General features: G+C 40.0%; 1 protein-coding gene across 2 annotated transcripts in view; it reads left to right on the forward strand.

Annotated features, from left to right (window-relative positions):
- The window catches only part of ercc6l2 (excision repair cross-complementation group 6-like 2), an 89881-nt gene that overhangs the window by 46424 nt on the left and 23716 nt on the right, over positions 1-19741 (forward strand). For both annotated transcript variants that reach the window (XM_043713493.1, XM_043713497.1), the window contains exons 12-17: positions 6699-6844; positions 6979-7074; positions 8260-8359; positions 12840-12992; positions 14692-14772; positions 17883-19101. In XM_043713493.1, coding sequence (XP_043569428.1) covers positions 6699-6844; positions 6979-7074; positions 8260-8359; positions 12840-12992; positions 14692-14772; positions 17883-19101 — 1795 coding nt within the window. The remainder of the gene's footprint in view (positions 1-6698; positions 6845-6978; positions 7075-8259; positions 8360-12839; positions 12993-14691; positions 14773-17882; positions 19102-19741) is intronic.

Raw genomic sequence — 19741 nt, forward strand, 5'->3', positions numbered from 1 at the left:
AAACGACACAACCAGCTATCCTTAGTAGCCTCACACTCAGATGACAAGCAACATGAATTCGACTGGGACAACACTACTATTATAGGACAAGCCAAACAGAGAGCAGCCAGGGAATTCCTAGAGGCATGGCACTCATCCACAGATTCAATCAATAAGCACATCGACCTGGACCCAATATACCGACCACTGCAGCTGGAGCTGACAACCGGAAGCGGCAGATTCAAACCACTACAAATGCCGGAGGAAAGATCACAGAAGTGCTTCACAGGAGGCTCCCAAGCACTGAGGATGTCACCTAGACAGGGGACGTAACGTCTACAACACAAATTCCCAGCTCAGCATTTAAAGCAAGACCACTGCATCTGGCAACTATGTACACCTACGGTGAATTTACAATACCTTTTTCCAATTTTTCGCCCCATGAAATACATGTGTGCTAACAAGGTGAGTTATTTAAAAGTATTACCATTCAGGTAGGGTGTATTGCCAAGATGCTGGATTTATATTATTTATTCATAGGATATAGGCATCACTGGATGGGCCAGCATTTACTGCCCATGCCTACTTGCCCTTGAGAAAATATTGGTGAGCAGTTGTCTTGATCCACTGCGGTCTATTTGCTGCCATTACACACACACTGCCATTAGGGAGGGAGTCTGAGGTTTTGACCCAGCAACGTGAAAGAAACATCAATATATTTCTTAAGTCAGGACGGCGAGTGACTTGGGGGGGAATCTTGCAGATGATGGAGTTTCCATGTATCAGCTACCCTAGTCCTTCACGATGGTAGTGATTATCACTTTGGAAAGTGCTGTCTATGGACCCTTGGTGATATATACTGGTATGTACCAAATTTGGTTAATCAAAATTGCCTTTGCTTTCCAGTATTGTGAGATCATGGTTTTGCTTCTAAAGTGAAATGGCTAAGGAGCAGATCATTTTAAAATTGGGGGATGGTTGGTGAGCTGGAAATGTGTTGCAGTGCTGTCTATGGACCCTTGGTGATATATACTGGTATGTACCAAATTTGGTTAATCAAAATTGCCTTTGCTTTCCAGTATTGTGAGATCATGGTTTTGCTTCTAAAGTTAAATGGCTAAGGAGCAGATCATTTTAAAATTGGGGGATGGTTGGTGAGAACTCATGATCAGAAGGGAGACTGTTGACGGGGAGAAATGAAAATGAACCACATTAACTGACTGTTGCTCTCATTAATGCGAAGTTATTTTAAGCATGTGGTCATCCATTCACTTCAGATACTTTTAAAAACAGTCTTAGTTACACTTCTCAAATGAAATACTGTGTTTTTTAAAGAGATATCTTATGTATTTATCAGCAACATATGTCAGCAGACAGACCTTCATAGTCAAGCAGCAATTGGGCTGCAGATTATAGTTCCAATTTATGTAAGAGTTTATATGCATCTAATGCATACAGTCTATAAGCATATTATCAGGCCATTTGGTCCAGTTGGTCTATGGTAGTGCTTGTCATCCCCATAAGTCCTCCTTTGTCCCCCACTTTAATTACTCGTACCAGTCTTACCTCATTCCTTTATTCCATTCCACCTCAAACGTGCATCATCAAACTTAATGTTTTGAAGTCATCCATATGCTTACTATTCATTTTGTAAAGAAATTTCTCCTAAGACCTTTATTTGAACAACTTGCATTTATGGTCCATTCTTCTAGACTGATCCACAAGTGGAAGCAATTTCTTAAAATAAAACCTGTTCCCGGTCATTAAATTTCAGCTTTTGTATCTTCAATTACACTTGACAACTGGTCCTTGCGAAGTGATACTGGTTTCAAAGGAAGCACGGTCTCCATTGACCATTTCCCAAATCAGTCTTTATGTGCTAACGTGAATTAAGCTAAATGTCTGCTTTGCCAAAATAATTTGCTCGTTTATGGCATAAGAATTTCAGAATTTTACAGCAGGCTTTTTGCTTATTCCTTTAATTTTGTGGTTGCAATTTATTTTAAGATTTTACATACTCTCTGACTCAATTTCTTTAGTCAAAAGTGTTTGGTATAGCAATGTAATCTATAGCACTATGCTTTTTCGTTTGCCATAGCCATATGATCTGTACCACAAGGCACTAACTGGGGGCTGTCATCATGTAGGCAATTTCAGTGAAGTCACAGTACAAGTCTTGACTTTTGTCTTGGGTGCTTGAAACATGGTATTAAAGGTGAAGCAGAGATCAGCTGTTGAAGAGCTATGAAAAAAGCACAATCACTGACAAAGAGTTAGAAGTATTAAGAGCTGTGAAAGCTGCTACAAGAACTGAAAGAAACCAAGGGAAAAAAACACAATGAAATACCAGCCCAGACAGTGGTTGCAATTTTTCATCACTGCTCCAGTCAAAAAGAAGGATAATATGAAACAAAATTAGCAGTTTTTATATGTGCAATGGCAAAATTAAGAAACTGCAGCAGAGTTGCTTAAGCCGGAATGTTGGGAAAATAATGTATTCCTCCTTTTAAATCTTTTGAATAATGGAAAGAATACAGATGGCAGAACTGTTTAAAAACACAACATCATGCTTGGGTATTCAAAGTTGAATAGTTTAATTTGGGATTCAGGTCAGCATGGACTGTTGAACTGAAGGGTCTGTTTCTATGCTGCATGACTCTGCCAGGGAGATGAAATGCAGAGTGGAAGTACAATATGGGTAATTGCACAGGTAAGTGTAGCAGAAGTGCCAAGACAGTCTGGCAGGCAGGGCAGTTGTAGTCAATTGAAGGCACAAGAGAGGATGGCACAATCAGATGACATTTATTTTAACAGAGCTTTTGAAGGAGTTTTGCGAGAAAGGCAAATGAGTTGAAGTTATTGATTTACACATGGGAATGATATCATTCAGGGACAGGCAGGACTGGAGGATTGGCAGCTCAATATTGTAGGGTATAGAAGCTTCAGGCAAGATGAGGAGGGGTTTGAGTGTTGGAAGAGGAGGTAGGGTTGCAATATTGGTCACAGAATCAATTTATTAAAATAAGGAGAGATGACATTTTAAAACATTCCTCTGATTAGGCAATATAGGTAGAACATAAAAACAAAGGAGCATCACATTGCTGAGAGTGTATTATCGAACTCCAAATACCAGTGAAAAGTAAAGGATGGATATTTAGGCAAAATTCTTGGAAATATAGAATATCAATGTAATAATAAGGGATTTCAACTTCCTTCATATTAACTGAGGTAGACAAAGTGTGAAAGGAGGTGGAATTCTTAAACATTTTTTTAAGCCAGCACACTGTTCCTCTCTTGAAGAATTTTCAGTGGTGGATCTAATTTTAAGGACTAAAGCAAGCAAATGGTAAAAGTATCATTGGAGGAATATTTTGTTGATAGGCACCATACTTCAGTAATGATTTGGAGATGCCGGTGTTAGACTGGGATGTACAAAGTTACAAATCACACAACACCAGGTTATAATCCAACAGCTTTTTAATTGAAAGCACTAGCTTTCAGAGCACCGCTCCTTCATCAGTTGGTTGTGGAGTGCACAATTGTAACACACAGAATTTATAGAAAATTTATAGCAATTTTGCTATAAATTCTGTGTTACAATTGTGCACTCCACAGCACTCCGAAAGCTAGTGCTTCCAATTAAACCTGTTGGACTATAACCTGGTGTTGTGTGATTTGTAACTTTATACTTCAGTAAGACTTGGTAGTTATTGAAAGGGACACAGATGATCTGAAAGTAAAGGTTCTGAATTCAGATAAGACCAAAGATAAGGCAGGATCTGGCCAAAGTTGGCTGGAAGCAGCAACTTGTAGGAAACTCAAAATCAGAAAATAGTGAGTCATTCAAAAAGGAAATAGAGTGTAGGGCCATCGTGTTCCTGTACAGATGAAAGGGTAGGTAGAACAAACAAGTCCAAAGAACCTCTGGTGTCAAAGGATGTACAGGATTGGATAAATATACAGCAGATACTGAGACTCAAATAATGGATATCCTGGAGGAATATAGAAAATGCAGAGGATTTATTAAAACACTTCATTTAAAAAAAGTTAGAGTGAAGAAAGGGCATGAGAAAACATTAGTGAGTAAAATAAAGGAAAACCTAATAAGTATATTTGAGACAAGTGGATAAACAGGAAAAGAGTAAGGGCCCATTGGGATCTAAAGTGGCAAGCTGCCTGTGGAGCTGGAAGGCATGGCTGAGGTTTTAACTGCGTACTGTTGAAGGATAACGTAGGTAAAGGGATTATGAAGGAATCTGCAACAAATTAGCATTAAGAGCTAAGAGATCTTAGTGTTTTTAGTGGGCTTAAAAGGGGATAAATCCTCAGGCCCCAATGAAATATATCCTAAACTGCCGTGGGAGGCAGGGGAAGAAATTGCCAGGATTTTAACATTAAATTTTAAATCTTCTCTGGCCATAGGAAGGGTGCTAGAGGACTGGGAGGCAGCTAATGTGGTATCACTATTCAAGGCTACAGGCCAATAAGCCTAATATGAGTAGTAGGGAAAGTATTAGAAAAAAAATTGAGGAGCAGAATTAGTTTTGAGTTGGAGAAGCAAGGATAAATGAATAATAGTCAGCTTGGCTTTGTCAGGGGATAGGTCATGTTGAACAAATCTGAGTTTCTTGAGGTGACTAGATGTTAAGAAGAGGGTGGTGCAATTGGTGTTGTCTACATGGATTTCAGTGCAACATTTAACAAATTATTAAGTGGGAGAGTAGATGCCAAGAGCCCATGCAATCCAGAACCAATTCGGATCAAATTGGATCCAAAATTGGTCTAATGGTAGGAAATGGATAGCATTAATTGATTATTTTTTGTGACTGGAAGCAACCGTCCCCTGTTGTGCCAAATGGTTTGGTGCTGGGTCCCTTGCTGATTGTTATGTGCATTCATGATTTAGTTTTGAATATAGGAAGCATGATCTGTAAGTGCACAGATGACATGAATATTGTGTTGTAGTAATGGCAAGGAGGAAAGCCTTAGACTACAGGAAGATGTAGACGTGCTAACAGGTGGGCAGAACAGTGACAAATAAAGGTTAATCCTGAAAAGTTTGAGGTGATGGGTTTTTGAAGTACTTGGAAGGTAAAGAAATGCCCAATGAATGGTAGGGCCCTAAGAGTACAGTGAATCAGGTGGCCTTGGTGCACATACCAATAGATCCTTGAAGGCAGTTGGGTGGGTAGATAGCGGCACGGTGGCTCGGTACTTAGCATGCTGCCTCACAGCGCCAGGGATCCGGGTGCGATTCCAGCCTCTGGCGACTGTCTGTGTGGAGTTTGCACATTCTCCCCATGTCTGCGAGGGTTTCCTTCGGGTGCTCCGGTTTCCTCCCACAGTCTAAAGATGTGCAAATTAGGTAATTGGCCATGCTAAATTGCCCACAGTGTTCTGGAATTTGTAGGTTAGGTGCATTAGTCAGTGGAAATGTTAAGTAATAGGGTAGGAGAATGGGTCTGGGTAGGATACTTTTCGGAGGGTTGTTTCCACACTAGGGATTCTTTGAGCATCTATAAGATAGTTAAGAAGCCATATGGGATACTTGCCTTTATTAGTCAAGTTATTGAATATAAGAGTAAGGAGATTATGATGGAGCTATATGAAATGTTCGCTAGGCCACAGGTGGAGTACCGTATGCGTTCTGTTCGCCATGCTATACGAAGGATGCAGCTGTTCTAGAAGAGGTTCACTGGACTGTTGCCTGGACTGGAGCAATTCAGGTGTGAAGAGAGGCTAGAATGGTGTCTCCCATAGAGCATAGATGGCTGAGGGGTCCCCAGATTAAGGTGTACAAAATTAATAGTGACAAAGATAGGATTTGGGGAAATCTTCCCCTTAATAGAGGGGTCATTAGCTATGGGACATAGATTCAGGGTAAGGGACAGGAAGATAAAAGGGGATTGAGGAAATTTTTTTCATCGAGAAGGTGGAACCCTCACAACGTTTAAGTATTTAGAGGAACAATTGAAGTGCCATAGCATACAAGACTACAAGCCATGTTCTGGAAAATGGGATTAAAGTAGATAGGTGCTTGGTGACTGATGGGAACATGTTGGAGTGCTGTGAAACTCTGACTCTCTAACTACCTTCAATCAAATGGAGATGTTGATGTGGCAGTAAAGTTGCCAATAGAAACATAAAGAAATTGAGAAAGTCCTGCACAGATACATGAGAAAGCAAGGACGCTCACTTCAGTTACAGAGTTTTTACCGAATGAAGGCATAGCTGATTTTTCTCTAATATCCACTCTAAATTTTACTTGGCTGAAGTGGCACTATATGAGCCAACTAATACCACTCTCCCTTGTTTCCTTTTCCATTATGCCTGGGTGCAATGGAAATGGCTCACAAATCTTTGAGAAGAACAGGATTCACAAAGAAAATCAATCTCTGCCACTAGCCGAATAAATGAATGAAGCCACTTACTTTCCAGAGTGCAACCAAAGCAGGAGAATAATGCTTTAATGATAAATGAATGTTAACATTTGAAGGACTTTTTGAAAGGACAATGTTTATGTACCTTGGGGATCAACATAACTCAATCTCAACTATATTGTGGAATTGGAAATACAAAATGGTTGTAACGTAGAATTTAATTCTGTCTTTGGTTTGAAGTAAAACAGTGGAGAGACACCTCAGTCTAAGTAGGAAGACAATGTATGGAATTCACTGAATTTGCTTCATCTTTGTGTAAAAATGTTTGTACTCCATCAGCTTTTGGACGTGCTGGAGAAATACTGTATGGCAACTGGACTAGATTACCAACGACTTGATGGAAAAACCAAAACCGAGGAGAGGGTCAAAATAGTGAAGGAATTCAACAGCACACGAAACATCAACATTTGCTTGGTGTCCACAATGTAAGATGTATAGAATTTGCAATTTGTGGAATGTTCTCAGTTACTTTTCTTTAAATTGCTGTACTAGAATATACAAAATATCACTACACTACATCTTGTAATTTGGCTATATATGTGTTTTTGTCTCATCACAGTGCTGGTGGGTTAGGACTAAATTTTGTTGGAGCTAATATTGTTGTGATATTTGACCCAACATGGAATCCAGCTAATGATCTGCAAGCTATTGACAGGTATGCAATTTACTTATTTTTCCTAAGGCCACTCCTCCTAAATTACATAAAACTTCTAGTGACCACGTAGTTGTGGCACAAGCTGACTTATTCCAGTCAGTAGCAACAATTAACCATGGTGCCTTGATGATTTTTGTATGTATATTTCGTGAAGTAATCATCTTCAGTCCACAAACAAAATTGTCTTGGATCAGTATTTTTTCAAATTCTTCTGTCCAGCGCCACCTACCTCCCTACTTGGTAAATATTGACATGTTCACATGAATCCAGTTTTCAAACTTAAAAGTCAGTATGAGCTATTCAAAGAAAATGTATTTCATTGGTATACATAATGTATATATACTAATGTCGGTAATTCAATAAATGCTCAGAAATTCAGAAATTTCACCATCTCTGGGATAGGATCAACCTCTCTGGGGTCCTCTTTTGGACCTCTGGTTGTAAGGGGACAGCAAATTGAACAAATTTCATAGGGGAAGGTTTTAATCTGCCAGGCCCTACAAAATTTTAACTACACAGCTGCATAATTATATCAGAAAACATGCCACCCAGTCTGTACCCACTACTTCCTTAAATAATTTATTTGTTTAGGAGATCAAATCATCTGCTTCAGGTAGCAGTCTCATTTTTCTACATGAAAACTGGGAGTTGATAAACCATCAACTAAGCATAGCATTCATCGCAGTTGTTTCCTCCGTGAAATGTGGTCTACAGGACAAAGAGGCCTCTGCTACCCTGCCTTGAACTCCTCTAATTCATGAGATCCTGTTGAAAATCCTCCATTATTTACCAGAGCACAAGCAGGCAGGCTCCAAGCTGCCTGGTGTTTGCCACCAACACAGACTATTTCTTTTTTCTGCCTGATTCAAGCACACGAGATAGGTGAATGTTGCCCTGTGCTTTTTATGTTTTGCTTCAGTTTTCCAGCATACTTTCCAACTTGTCATTTTCACAAGTTGCAGGTTTATTTTAAGTTCGGCCTGATACTTGTAAATAATATTTGTGGCTTCACTCACTTGTTCTGCTTGTGGCAGAGACTAATTTTATTTGTGATTTTTTTTTCTGATATAAAGATAGGTGAAGCTCCTGTTACCTCACAATCCTATATATGTATACCCATGACTAGTTATCAGTGGTGATATTAAATTTCTATCTTCAACAAATCAATTTTTTCTACCTCTGTAGAGCATACCGTATTGGTCAGTGCAGAGATGTTAAAGTGTTCAGACTGATTTCATTGGGAACAGTTGAGGAAATCATGTATTTGCGCCAGCTTTATAAACAGGTACGTGCTCAGTATTTCTGGACTTGTCATCTGCTACTAACAATTCATTATTTTTGAGAATTCTCTAAACAGGCTTTATAAATTATCGATTTGGCAATTACACTTATCCCTCATATGTTCTAAGTCAAGCAAAACAATCTCTGGTAACCCTGTAAAATAAATTTTTTTTGGTTTGATTTATTGTGATGAGTAAACTAATTTCAATGTTTAAGCATTTTTCAAGATACCGGGTACTATGCTATTTCTCCCTCAGCGACTGTTGTGATAAATTGCTTTTCATTTTCTAAAACTGACAACAAAACCACTTTTGAATTTAACTGAGGTTTACATTGTAATGCTTTTGCTTTTATTATTTAATGAAAAAAAATGCTATTGCAACACAACTGCTGATGACAATCTTGTGTTCAGTGTTCTAGCAAACAAGGTTGCACTGTTGCTTTTGAGGACTGCAGAATCTACATGGAGGTGTACTATTTCCAGAAGTAAAACTCATTGAATCCCGACAGGGTTGAAAGAGGCCATTCCGCCCATACAGTCCACACTGACCCTCTGGAGAGCATCCCACCCAGGCACCTACCCTATAGGTAGCTCACTTAACCTGCTCCTCTCTGGATACTATGGGATAATTTAGAATGGCTAATCCACATATTCCGCACATTTTTGGACTGTGGGAGGAAACCGGAATATTTTAAGGTAACCCACACAGACACTGGGAGAATGTGGAAACTCCCTGTAGACAGTCACCCAAGGCCAGAAGTGAACCTGGATCCCTGGTGCTGTGAGGCAGCAGTGTTAACCATTAGACCCAATGTCATCTCTTTTTAAAAAGTATCCTGCTTTACAGTTCTTATAACCAAAGTGAAAACCATTACATTTCCCCACAGGTTGAAAAAAATTAGGAGAGATATTTTGGCTGACTCTTTCCCTATCAGTAATCTCTTTCAGCTCCAGAATCTTCCAGGATATCTATGCTGCTTTAATTATGGCTTATTGAGCACCCCTGATTTTAATCACTATACTACTGGCGTTTGTGCCTTAAACTACCAAGGCCCTGAGCTCTAGAATTGCCTCCCTAAAAACTTCTGTGCCTTTTATACCTTCCCTTCCTCTTTTTTTTAATTCGCTTGTGGGACATGGCATAACAAGACTCACGATACCATATGAGAGAGTTCCAGGGTTTTGACCCAGCGACACTGAAGCAATGACAATATATTGTCAAATCAAGATGGTGAGTGGCTTGGAGGGGAACTTGCAAGTTGTGCTGTCCCCGTGTGTTTGTTGCATTTGTCCTTCTAGATGGAAGTGATTATGAGTTCGGAAGGTTCTGTCTAAGGACCTTTTGGCAAATTTTTGCAGAGCATCTTGTAGATAGCACACACTGCTTCCTACTGAGCGTTGATAGTGGAAGGACTGTATGCTTGTCGATGTGATGCTGATGAAGTAGACTGCTTTGCCCTGGATGGTGTCAAGCTTCTTGTGTTGTTGGAACTGCCCCCATCCAGGCAAGTGGGGACTATTCCATCACACTCCTGACTTATGCCTTGTAGACGCTAGACAGGCTTTGGGGTGTCAGAAGGTGAATTACTTGCTGAATATTCCTAGTCTCAGACCTGCTCTTCTATCTACTGTTTGTATGGTGAGTTCATTTGAGTTTCTGGTCAAAGGTACATCCTCAGGATGTTGATAAGGGAGGATTCAATGACGGTAATGCTGTTGACTGTTTAAGGTTCAGTGGTTAGATTGTCTTTTATTGAAGATAGTTATTGCCTGGCATTTTTATATGGTGCAAATGTTACTTGCCACTTTTCTGCCCAAGCCTGGATGTTATCTAAGTTTTATTTCATTTTGACATGATCTGCTTCAGTGTCTGAGGAATTTTGAATGATGCTGAAAGTTGTGAAATTGTCAGTGAATAGCCCAACTCTGGTCATATGATGGAATGGTCATTGGTGAAGCAGTTGAAGATGGTTGGGCCTATGGCACTACCCTAAGGAACTCTGATGTCGTGGAGCTGAGATGACAGACCTCCAACACCCACAACCATCTTTCCTTTTCTAGCTGTGATTCTGATAAGTGGAGAGTTTTCCCCCGATTCCCATTGACTCCAGTTTTGTGAGGGTTCCTTGATGCCACCCTGTCAAATATAACCTTGGTTTTAAGACACTTACTAAAACTGTGACCAAGCTGTTGGTCATCTGCCCTGATAGTCCCTTGTATGGTTCAGTGTTTTATAATTTCCCTCTGAAGAATGAAACAAAACACTGTATAAATACAACTTGTTGCAGGGTTAAAGTGGTCAAGGCTATGGTTTATTGCCTAGCACTTTCTCAAGGAGTGGATGGATATGTGTGACTGAGTGATCATGGAGTAATGACTCATGTTGGTCAAAGAACTTGCTGCTGACATTCGGTTTCAAGGTTCACCTATCATTTGGGTGTTGTAAAACTTGAAAGGATTCAGAAAAGATTTACATGAACATTGCCAGCTTTGGAGGGCTTAAGTTATAGGGAGAGGCTGAATAGGTTGGGGCTATTTTTCCTGGAGTGTCAGAGGCTGAGGGGTGACCTTACAGAGGTTTATAAAATCATGAAGGGCAATGATAGGGTGAACAGCCAAGGTCATTTCCCTGGGGTAGGGGTGCCCAAACTAAAGGGCTTAAGATTTCCCAAACTATAGGTTTAAGATGAGAGAGGAAAGATTTAAAAGGAACCTAAAGGGACAACGTTTTTATGTAGAGATGGTGTGTATGGAATGAGTTGCCACCAGAAGAAGTGGTGGAAACTGATACAATAACAACACTTAAAAGATATCTGGATGGGTTTATGAATAGGAAGGAATTAGAGTGATATGGGCCAAGTGCTGGCAAAGGGGACTCGATTAATTTAGAATATCAGGTCGGCATGGACAAGTTGGACAAGAAGGATCTGTTTCCATGCTGTGCATCTCCGACTCTCTTTAGCTCAGTTAGCTTGATGGTTTGTTTGTAATGCAGTGTTTTTCCAATAGCACAAGTTCATTCTTGCAACTGGCTGAGATCCCAGGGATCTCAGAAGTTCCCAATTTCTAAAACTTGCCTGAGGCATAGTGACCTTCAGGTTAAATTTACCACCAGTTGTCTCTTTCTAGTGAGAGAGCCGCCCCATGGTCCTCTGGAACAACTGCAACTTTACCTTTCTTACCTTTTACATTTGCTTTCCTAACCGTTTGCTGTAGTTCCATGCTAATTTTCTTTTATATTTGTATGCATACATCTAGGTCTGTCCACAAGTTAACATTGGCAAGTCTTCTATCTTTTAAAAGATGTTCTGCTTTTCTATTTGTATAACCAAAGTGAAAAACCTCACTCTTCCCCACTCTAGTCTCTATCTAACATGTTGTTAGAAGTCGCATGAAACCAGGTTATAGTCCAAAGTATTTATTTGAAATCACAAGCCTTCAGAGCACTGCTCCTTTGTCACATGTTGTCTTCACCTGATGAAGGAGCAGCACTCCAAAAGCTTATGATTCCAAATAAACCTGTTGGTCTATAACCTGGTGTCGTGTGGCTTTTGACTTTGTCCACCCAGTCCAACACCACGGCATCACCACATTATGGCTACCATATTGACCTATCTTTTTGCAGCCTCTGTTTCATTCTCACAGCTTGCATTCTCACTTAGCTTTGTCTCATCAGCAAATTTGATGTAATACTCTGGCATTTTGTCTAAGGTGTTAATGTACTTTGTATGTAGCTGAGAGTCTAAAAGTGATCCTTTATGGCATTCCCAACAGCCATAGTTTACCAACGTGAAAATGCACCATCTCTACACTCTGCTTTCTGTCGATTAACCAATCCTCTGTCAGTGTATATTGCCCACAAATCCACACTCCATTAACTCCATGGAATATTGTCTAATGCTGTTTTGAAGTTCAAGTATTCTGCATGTGCAGATCTACCCAACTAGCTGCATCCTCAAAAAATCTTTAATAAATTTGTTAAATAAGATTTCCTTTTGTAAGATATTGTTGAGCTGTTTTGATTGTACAGTGCTTTTCTAATTGCAATGTTAAGACTCCTTCATAATAGATCAATACTTCCCAAATGACTAACGTTAGGCTAACTAGCTTGTAGTTCCCTATTTTCTGTCTCCTTTCTCAAATTATTCATCTGTGGGTCAAACGCAGGCAAGTGGGACTAGTTTTAGTCAAAAAACCTTATCAGCAAGGATGAATTAGACTGAAGGGTCTGTTTCCATGCAGTGTAACTCTATGACTCGACTCCAAATGTGAAAATGCATGTTTTATATTTTCATGTTTATAGGGAAGCAAAAATGTAGTATGTGATTAATACACAGAATTAAAGCATTCTAAATCAACTGGAAAATTTTGTAACTATTCACTAGATCCAGGCAGGTCAACATCTAACAATGACTGCATGTATTTTGTGAAAGCCATGACACACATTACTGAATCTGGCATTCTGCTCTCTCCATTGTCTTAGCAACTACATTGTGCTGTTGTTGGAAGTGAAAATGCAAAGCGCTACTTCAATGCAGTGCAAGGATCAAAGGAGCACCATGGGGAGTTGTTTGGAGTCCAGAATCTATTTGGCCTTCGCTCAGAGGGATCTTGTTTGACCCGAGATATCATTCAGGTAAAGAACTCTGCAGTGAACTTGCAGAGCATGGATTGAAGCGATTTTGGATGGAATGTGCTGCATTTTATATTTTACTTTTCTAGTTCCACGTTCTCTCTCTAAATCTCACACTTCTCGCAACAGCCATTCCCCTTTCTTCAATCTCATACCCTCCCACATTTTCATTTTATATTACAGTGTAAATTACTGTGAATCTGCTGCTCACATGTTTCAAGCCACAGCCAGTAATGTCTTTTTACAGAAGTCCGGGATGCATATTTATGGAGCTTAAAGGTGCTTCCTGCATAACATTTCAAGCTTTAAAGGAGATGGATATTTGCAGAAATATATTTTGTGTAACATTTTATTTAAAAGTGTTGGAGATGATGAAAACTTTCACCCATTGGATTATACTGTGGACCACTAAATGTGGCTCTGGTCTGTTTATTATTGCTCTTGCATGATGAAACTCTTCCAGCTTTGAGCCTCCAGCGAATTCCTGGGAAGATTGGACTGACTGTAATTGAACTGCGTCAAACAAACATGGAAAATACTGAGAAAATCAGTAGATGTGGCAGCATCTGTGGGAAGAGAAGCACTGTTAATGTTTCAAATCCACTGACCCTTCGGTGCAAGCTGGAAAATGGGGTCCTTTTCATACTTTTGACAGATCAGAGGAGGAGCAAGAAGGTAGATGATATAAAGGCCCAGGGTGAAAGACAAAGGGGTTATTAATAGTGGAGAATGAAGAAAAGAGATATAAAAGGATGTAAATTAAGATGTGAAAGGGAGAGAATTGGCCCTTTCTACTAAATATATTGACGAAGTAAATAAGATGCGACAGAGCTACAGGGCAGTAGAGTAAAATGTGAGAAAAGTGGATAGCAGGTGTAATGAATTCAGTTTCTGATGTTATTAAATTCATTAAATTATCTAAATAGAAAGCAAGATTTTGTGCTTCATTGGAGCATTGCGGTAGGCCCAGGACAGAAACGTTAGCATGACAGCAAGGTGGCGATTTGAAATAGCAAGTAATTGGAAGTCAGGACCTCCACAAAATAGTTATTCAGACTGGCAAGACTAAACACAATGTAAGGGAGATTGCATAGTGAGCAGCAAATGCAGTAGACTAGATTGAAAGAAGTACAAATAAAACATAGCTTCACCTTGAAGGTGTGTTTGTGTCCTTGGATCTTGAGGAGGGAGGAATAATGGGAAGGTGCAATGGGACAGTGAGGACGCATTAAGAGTGATGTAGGAGTGGACCAGGATGTCTCGGAGGCAATGGTCTCTGTGGAATACTGACAGTGCAGGAAGAGATATTTTTGGTGATGGCGTTGGTGGAAATAGTGGAGGATGATCCTTTGAATGCAGAGACTAATGGGGTGGAAATTAAGGTCAAGAACAACTCTTGTTCTGAGAAGGGGTGAGGGCAGAAATGCAGGAGATAGGTCAGACATGGCTGAAAACCCTGTCAACCATAGGGTTGTGGGGACAATTTAAATGTCAGAGAATAACTTCCTGAAATCTACTCAGTTTCCTTTGGTTCAGTTGGAAGTTAAATGTTTCGGGAGGTCATTGTAAAATAAATCAAATGGTTTAGATTGATTGTGACTCTAGATTCTTTTTTATCATAACATGCAAAAATTGTCAAAGAGTACTTGTTAACAATTGAATATATTTCTATTTTTAACATAACTTGTATGTTTTATTGCAGAGAACAGGTCAAGTGGAAGCAGGAGTGATGACAGCTGCTACACAGTTGAGAGAAGAACCTCCAGCACCAAGACTGGAAACAGTGAGTTTTTCATCATCTCACATAAGCATGAAATGCTACACCTTGAAATTCATGGAGAGTACAGGGAGCATTTAAGAACTTCTCGTCACTGATGCACTGCTTTCCCCCTCTGTTTTCTCCATCACATCCTCCCTTAGATTTCAACTGTTCAACTGAGAATCTCATAACAACAAAATATTTTAAAAGATTAAAATCAGGATTACTGCTGTATGTGGTGCACTGTGTTATAATAGTGTGCCCAGGCTCATTTAAGTATCTCAGTTCTTTTTAGCTGATTAGTTAGCATTAGTCATCGGCTCAGCTTTGGATGAGTAGATTGCCCCATCCTTAATCTGCATATGAACAGCTAAGGTATAAGAAACTTTTGAATTTCCTCTTCTGTTCCTAGCGAATAAATGTTATCTTATCAATTATTCATATTTAATTTAAAAATAAGACATTTTCAAATCAAATGGTTTGGAGATGTTCTTACACATCCCTGGAGCAGGTGGGATTTGAACCAGAAGGCCACAACACTGCATCGTGAAAGCCCTGTTACTGGTTCAGAAAATAGCTTTAAATATAATTCAGCTACAAAGAAGTAGCATTAGAGAACATAATCTTGGAAAAAGAAAGCCTTGTGTACTGCAGCCCCCTTTGGTTATTTAGGGTCACAGTCAGAACCTGTTCAAGCTACTTTTATCCCTCTCTGCTCAAATCTCACCAAATACTACTGACCTGATAATTTAGCAATTCCTTTTCTTAATTCTTCAACCCATGTCCTAGTTCATTCCAGAATAATTCTCCATGCTGATCTTTAAAGCCAAAAATCACACAACACCTCCACATCAGAACTTTAAAGAGAACCGGCAGTTTGAACAGGTATTAGAGTCTGAGGCATTCAAAAATCAGCACTGATGGTAAGTTACCTTAGCACATTTCAACAAGGTTCATGGAAGCTAGCTGATGCACATACAGATTTGAATAATGTCATTTGAATAATAGCTAATAAGCAATCCATGTCCAATGAAATAAACCCCTTACTCACCTTACAATAATGTGGATCTTGGTCCCTCAATGTAAATAAGGCCTTTGTCTATCACAAATAAGACAGTTCTGTTCACAATGTGGCCCGTCTATACTGGGGAGACAAAGCGCAGACTAGGCGACCACTTTGCAGAGCACTTATGTTTTATTGCAAAATTGAGCCTGAGCTTCTGGATGCCTGCCATTTCAACACACCACGGTGTTTCCTGGCCAACATCTCTCTCTTTGGCTTGCTGCTGTGCTCCAGTGAAGCTCGGTGCAAGCTGGAAGAACAAGATCTCATTATCTGCTTGGGAACCCTGCAACCTTCTGTATTCTGTATCGAGTTCAGTAATTTTAGAGGCTGAGCACTTTCCCCCATTTCCTTACCCTAACCCGACACACCAGATCTTGTTATCACATGGGTTGTTACCCTTAAGAACTCATTATTAGCCACTAACAGTCCCCATTTGCGGCTATTCAGTATCCCAGGCTGATCCTTACCCATTCCTTTGTCTGCCCAACTGTATTTTTCTCGTGCTCTCTGCTTTTTCTGCACTTATCATTTACAGCTTTCCCCCTACCCAATCTTCAGCATATGCAGAGGAACCTCGATTATCCAGCATTTGATAATCCAAGTATCGGATTATCCGACAACATCACAAGTTCCCGATGCTTGACTAAACTGTTATCCAGCATTCTATTATCCAACCTTTTCCTAGCTATAATCTAGTTCTGAAGGAGGGTCACCGGCCACTAAACATTAACTCTGCTTTGTCTCCACAAAGGCTGCCAAACCTGCTGAATTTTTCCAACAATCTTTGATTTTCTTTCGGATTTTCAACATCTATAGTTTTTGTTTTGAAATTTTGACAAATGTACCTGTTTAAAAATCAGCAGTATCGCTGCTGGAGGTGGATTGTATTCTTCAGTGTGAATACTCCCCTCTCAACAGCGATTCAAGCCACCATGGCAACGGTGAATTGTGAATCATCTGATAACAGCTGAATTTATTCTTTAGGTGGATCCATGCAAGTATATGTGCAAGTCCATGGCTGCATGTCCTGTCCCAGACTTTCTCAGAAATAGAGATCCTCTGATAAATTGTTCTTTTGCATTTTCAGTGACATATACTGTACAAGAGAAACTTCAGGAAGACTGAAAGGGGATATAAATTATTTGGAGCAAAGTCACAATCTTGACTTTGGATTCTGGAATGCACTACCTGAAAGAGTGGTGGAAGCCGGTTTAATTTGAGACATTGCAGAAGGCATTCAATTATTATTTCATTAAAAACTATAGTAATGATTATGAGAAAAAGGCAGTAGAATGGTACTGAATCATAATGCTCATTCAGAGAGACAATGTTGATATGGTGGGACAAGTGTGCTCTTCCTGCACTGTAACAATTCTGTGAATCTATAATTCTGTGAAGTTTAAAAAAAAAACTAGACTGACAGGCAAAGCTCCTCAGCACCTTCCAAACCAATGACCACTCCCATCAAAAGGACAAGGACAGCAGATATATGGAAACACCACCGCCTTCAGGTTCCCCTGCAAGCCACTCACTATCCTGATTTAGAAATATATTGCTGTTACTTCACTGTCACTGGGTCAAAATCCTGGAATTCCCTCCCTAATGGCATTGTGGGTCAACCCACAGTAGATGGTCTGCAGTGGTTCAGAAGGTAGCTCACTGCCACCTTCTCGAGGAGGAAGTGAGGACTGCAAATGCTGGAGATCAGAGTTTTATCGGCTTTTGCCTGAAACATGGATTCTCCTGCTCCTTGGATGCTGCCTGGCCTGCTATGCTTTTCCGAAACTACACTCATGACCATCTTCTCAAGGGCAACTAAGGCTGGGCAATAAATGCTAGCCAGCCAATGATGCCCACATCCCACAAATGAGATTTTAAAAAAATTTTGCTGTGCAATTTTATGACCCCTCCGCCCGCCATCTGCTCTGACTAGGGAATTCTTTTTTCATTATTATGTGGATCATTAACTCTGTGTTTCACTTTGTCAAAAGCTGCATGATCTCTTTGAGCATTTTGCTAGTTTTCTGTTTGGCATAGATGTCCATGTAATGTTTTCTTCAATATTTAGAACGTGGACACAGAGAAGACAGTGGAAGAAGAGAATAAGGGCTTGTTGGAGCAATCTGCTATCGGACAAAAGCCATCTAAAAGAAACTCAGAACAATTTTTTGACTTTAGTAGTGAAAGCGAGTCAGAACCTTCGAGTATGACAAAACTCAAGAATAGTAGAGGTAGTGCAGTACCTGCCAATAATAATGCTGACAGCCACGGACAGCTCACATTAGCCCAGTATGGGTTTTCTAAATTCCTTGATAGGCAAACATGCACAAGACAAGATTGCAGTGAGGGTGACTCCGGCTCTGATGATGATATATTAGAGAATCGATGCTCTGAAGAAAGCACAAGCAGCGATTTAAGTTCCCCTGTACCCAAGGCAAATGATAGGACCATCAACCTGGTCTCAAAGGCCCGATCAAATGCTCATTCTATAAAAAGGAATGGGTGTGTTCAGCAAGTTAGAGAAAGACTTTGTCAATACTGGAGCACTTCTAGTGAATCAGAGGGAGAGGCTGAATTAAGAAAAAAATGCAAGTATCATGGAACTTCAGTAAACGCTGCTCTTCCCATGGGAGCCAACAGCAGTGCAGAAGAAAATGATGATGCCATCCCTCCTTCACAAGTGTTGGGACAAAAGAAGAAAGTAGCTACCAAGAAGAAATCTAAATCTAAATTCCTGTTAAAAGATTCCGAGGAGTCAAATGACAAAAACTTCACAAATATTTCCTGTAGAGAAAAGGCATTGTTGTCCTGTAAACAATCAGGATTTCCTGGTGTTAAACCATGCATAATTGGTAATTGTCCCACTGTAACAAAGGGGAATCCCTTGAGCTATTCTGCCAAATTGAAAGAACCAGGCAACATCAGTGATGAGTCAGATGACATTGAAATATCTGCAAGCCCACCAGGGAGAACATCCAATCAACTGGAACATCAGGGAGAAAAAGGCAAAAAAAGCCCTTGCAACAAATCTCCAATCCTTTTTAAAAAAGAGACTGAAGACGACGACATTGAGCAATTTCCATCCTCTGGAGATGATGTACCCATCAAACAAATGCGGTACAATGTCAGCAGAGAGGTGGGCAAGAATAATATTAAGCCATTGTGCAGCGTTCAACTTGGATACAAGCATAAGCCCATCGGAATTGATAAAGATGAAGGTATACCAGAGAAGAAGAAACAGAGCCAGAGTCATGAGGAGCAGCTTGCAACAATGGACAGATTGCTAGGTAACTGCAAATTTGCTTTTACAGTGGAATGCAAATTCAGGATGTTTGTTGTCTGTTAAAGCTTTGAAAGTGTATAAGTTAAAAATGTTATATTCCCACTTCACAAAACAACTGTTGGTGCGAAGCTGATAACCTCTTCGCACTAGCACTAAACCTTAAGTGTAAATCAAGATTAAAAGCCAAGCAGACTCCAAAGTGAAATAGTACAAGCCTCTCATCCTGAGACTACATCAACTGTATTTATTCTTTGGGACAATATATGCGTAGTACTGTTTAAATGTAAAAGAAATTGAAAGGAAACCATTTAAATGAGAGAGAACCTGCACCCAGTCAACACTGAACACAGGCTGCTAAAATCATGTAGACTACTGTTTAGGAATATCAGACTGCCACTTATTAAAGTGGCAGAGAGCTGAGCCCAATTCACAATTCAACAGCAGCCCCTGTTGCCACATATTGAAGAACATTTATAGAGTCCAATAGTCATAGGGATGTACAGCATGGAAACAGACCCTTGAGTCCAACCCGTCCATGCCAACCAGATATCCCAACCCAATCTAGTCTCACCTGCCAGCACCCGGCCCATATCCCTCCAAACCCTTCCTATTCATATGCCCATCCAAATGCCTCTTAAATGTTG

Source organism: Chiloscyllium plagiosum, chromosome 2 (genome assembly GCF_004010195.1).
Source record: "Chiloscyllium plagiosum isolate BGI_BamShark_2017 chromosome 2, ASM401019v2, whole genome shotgun sequence".
Taxonomy (NCBI): domain Eukaryota; kingdom Metazoa; phylum Chordata; class Chondrichthyes; order Orectolobiformes; family Hemiscylliidae; genus Chiloscyllium; species Chiloscyllium plagiosum.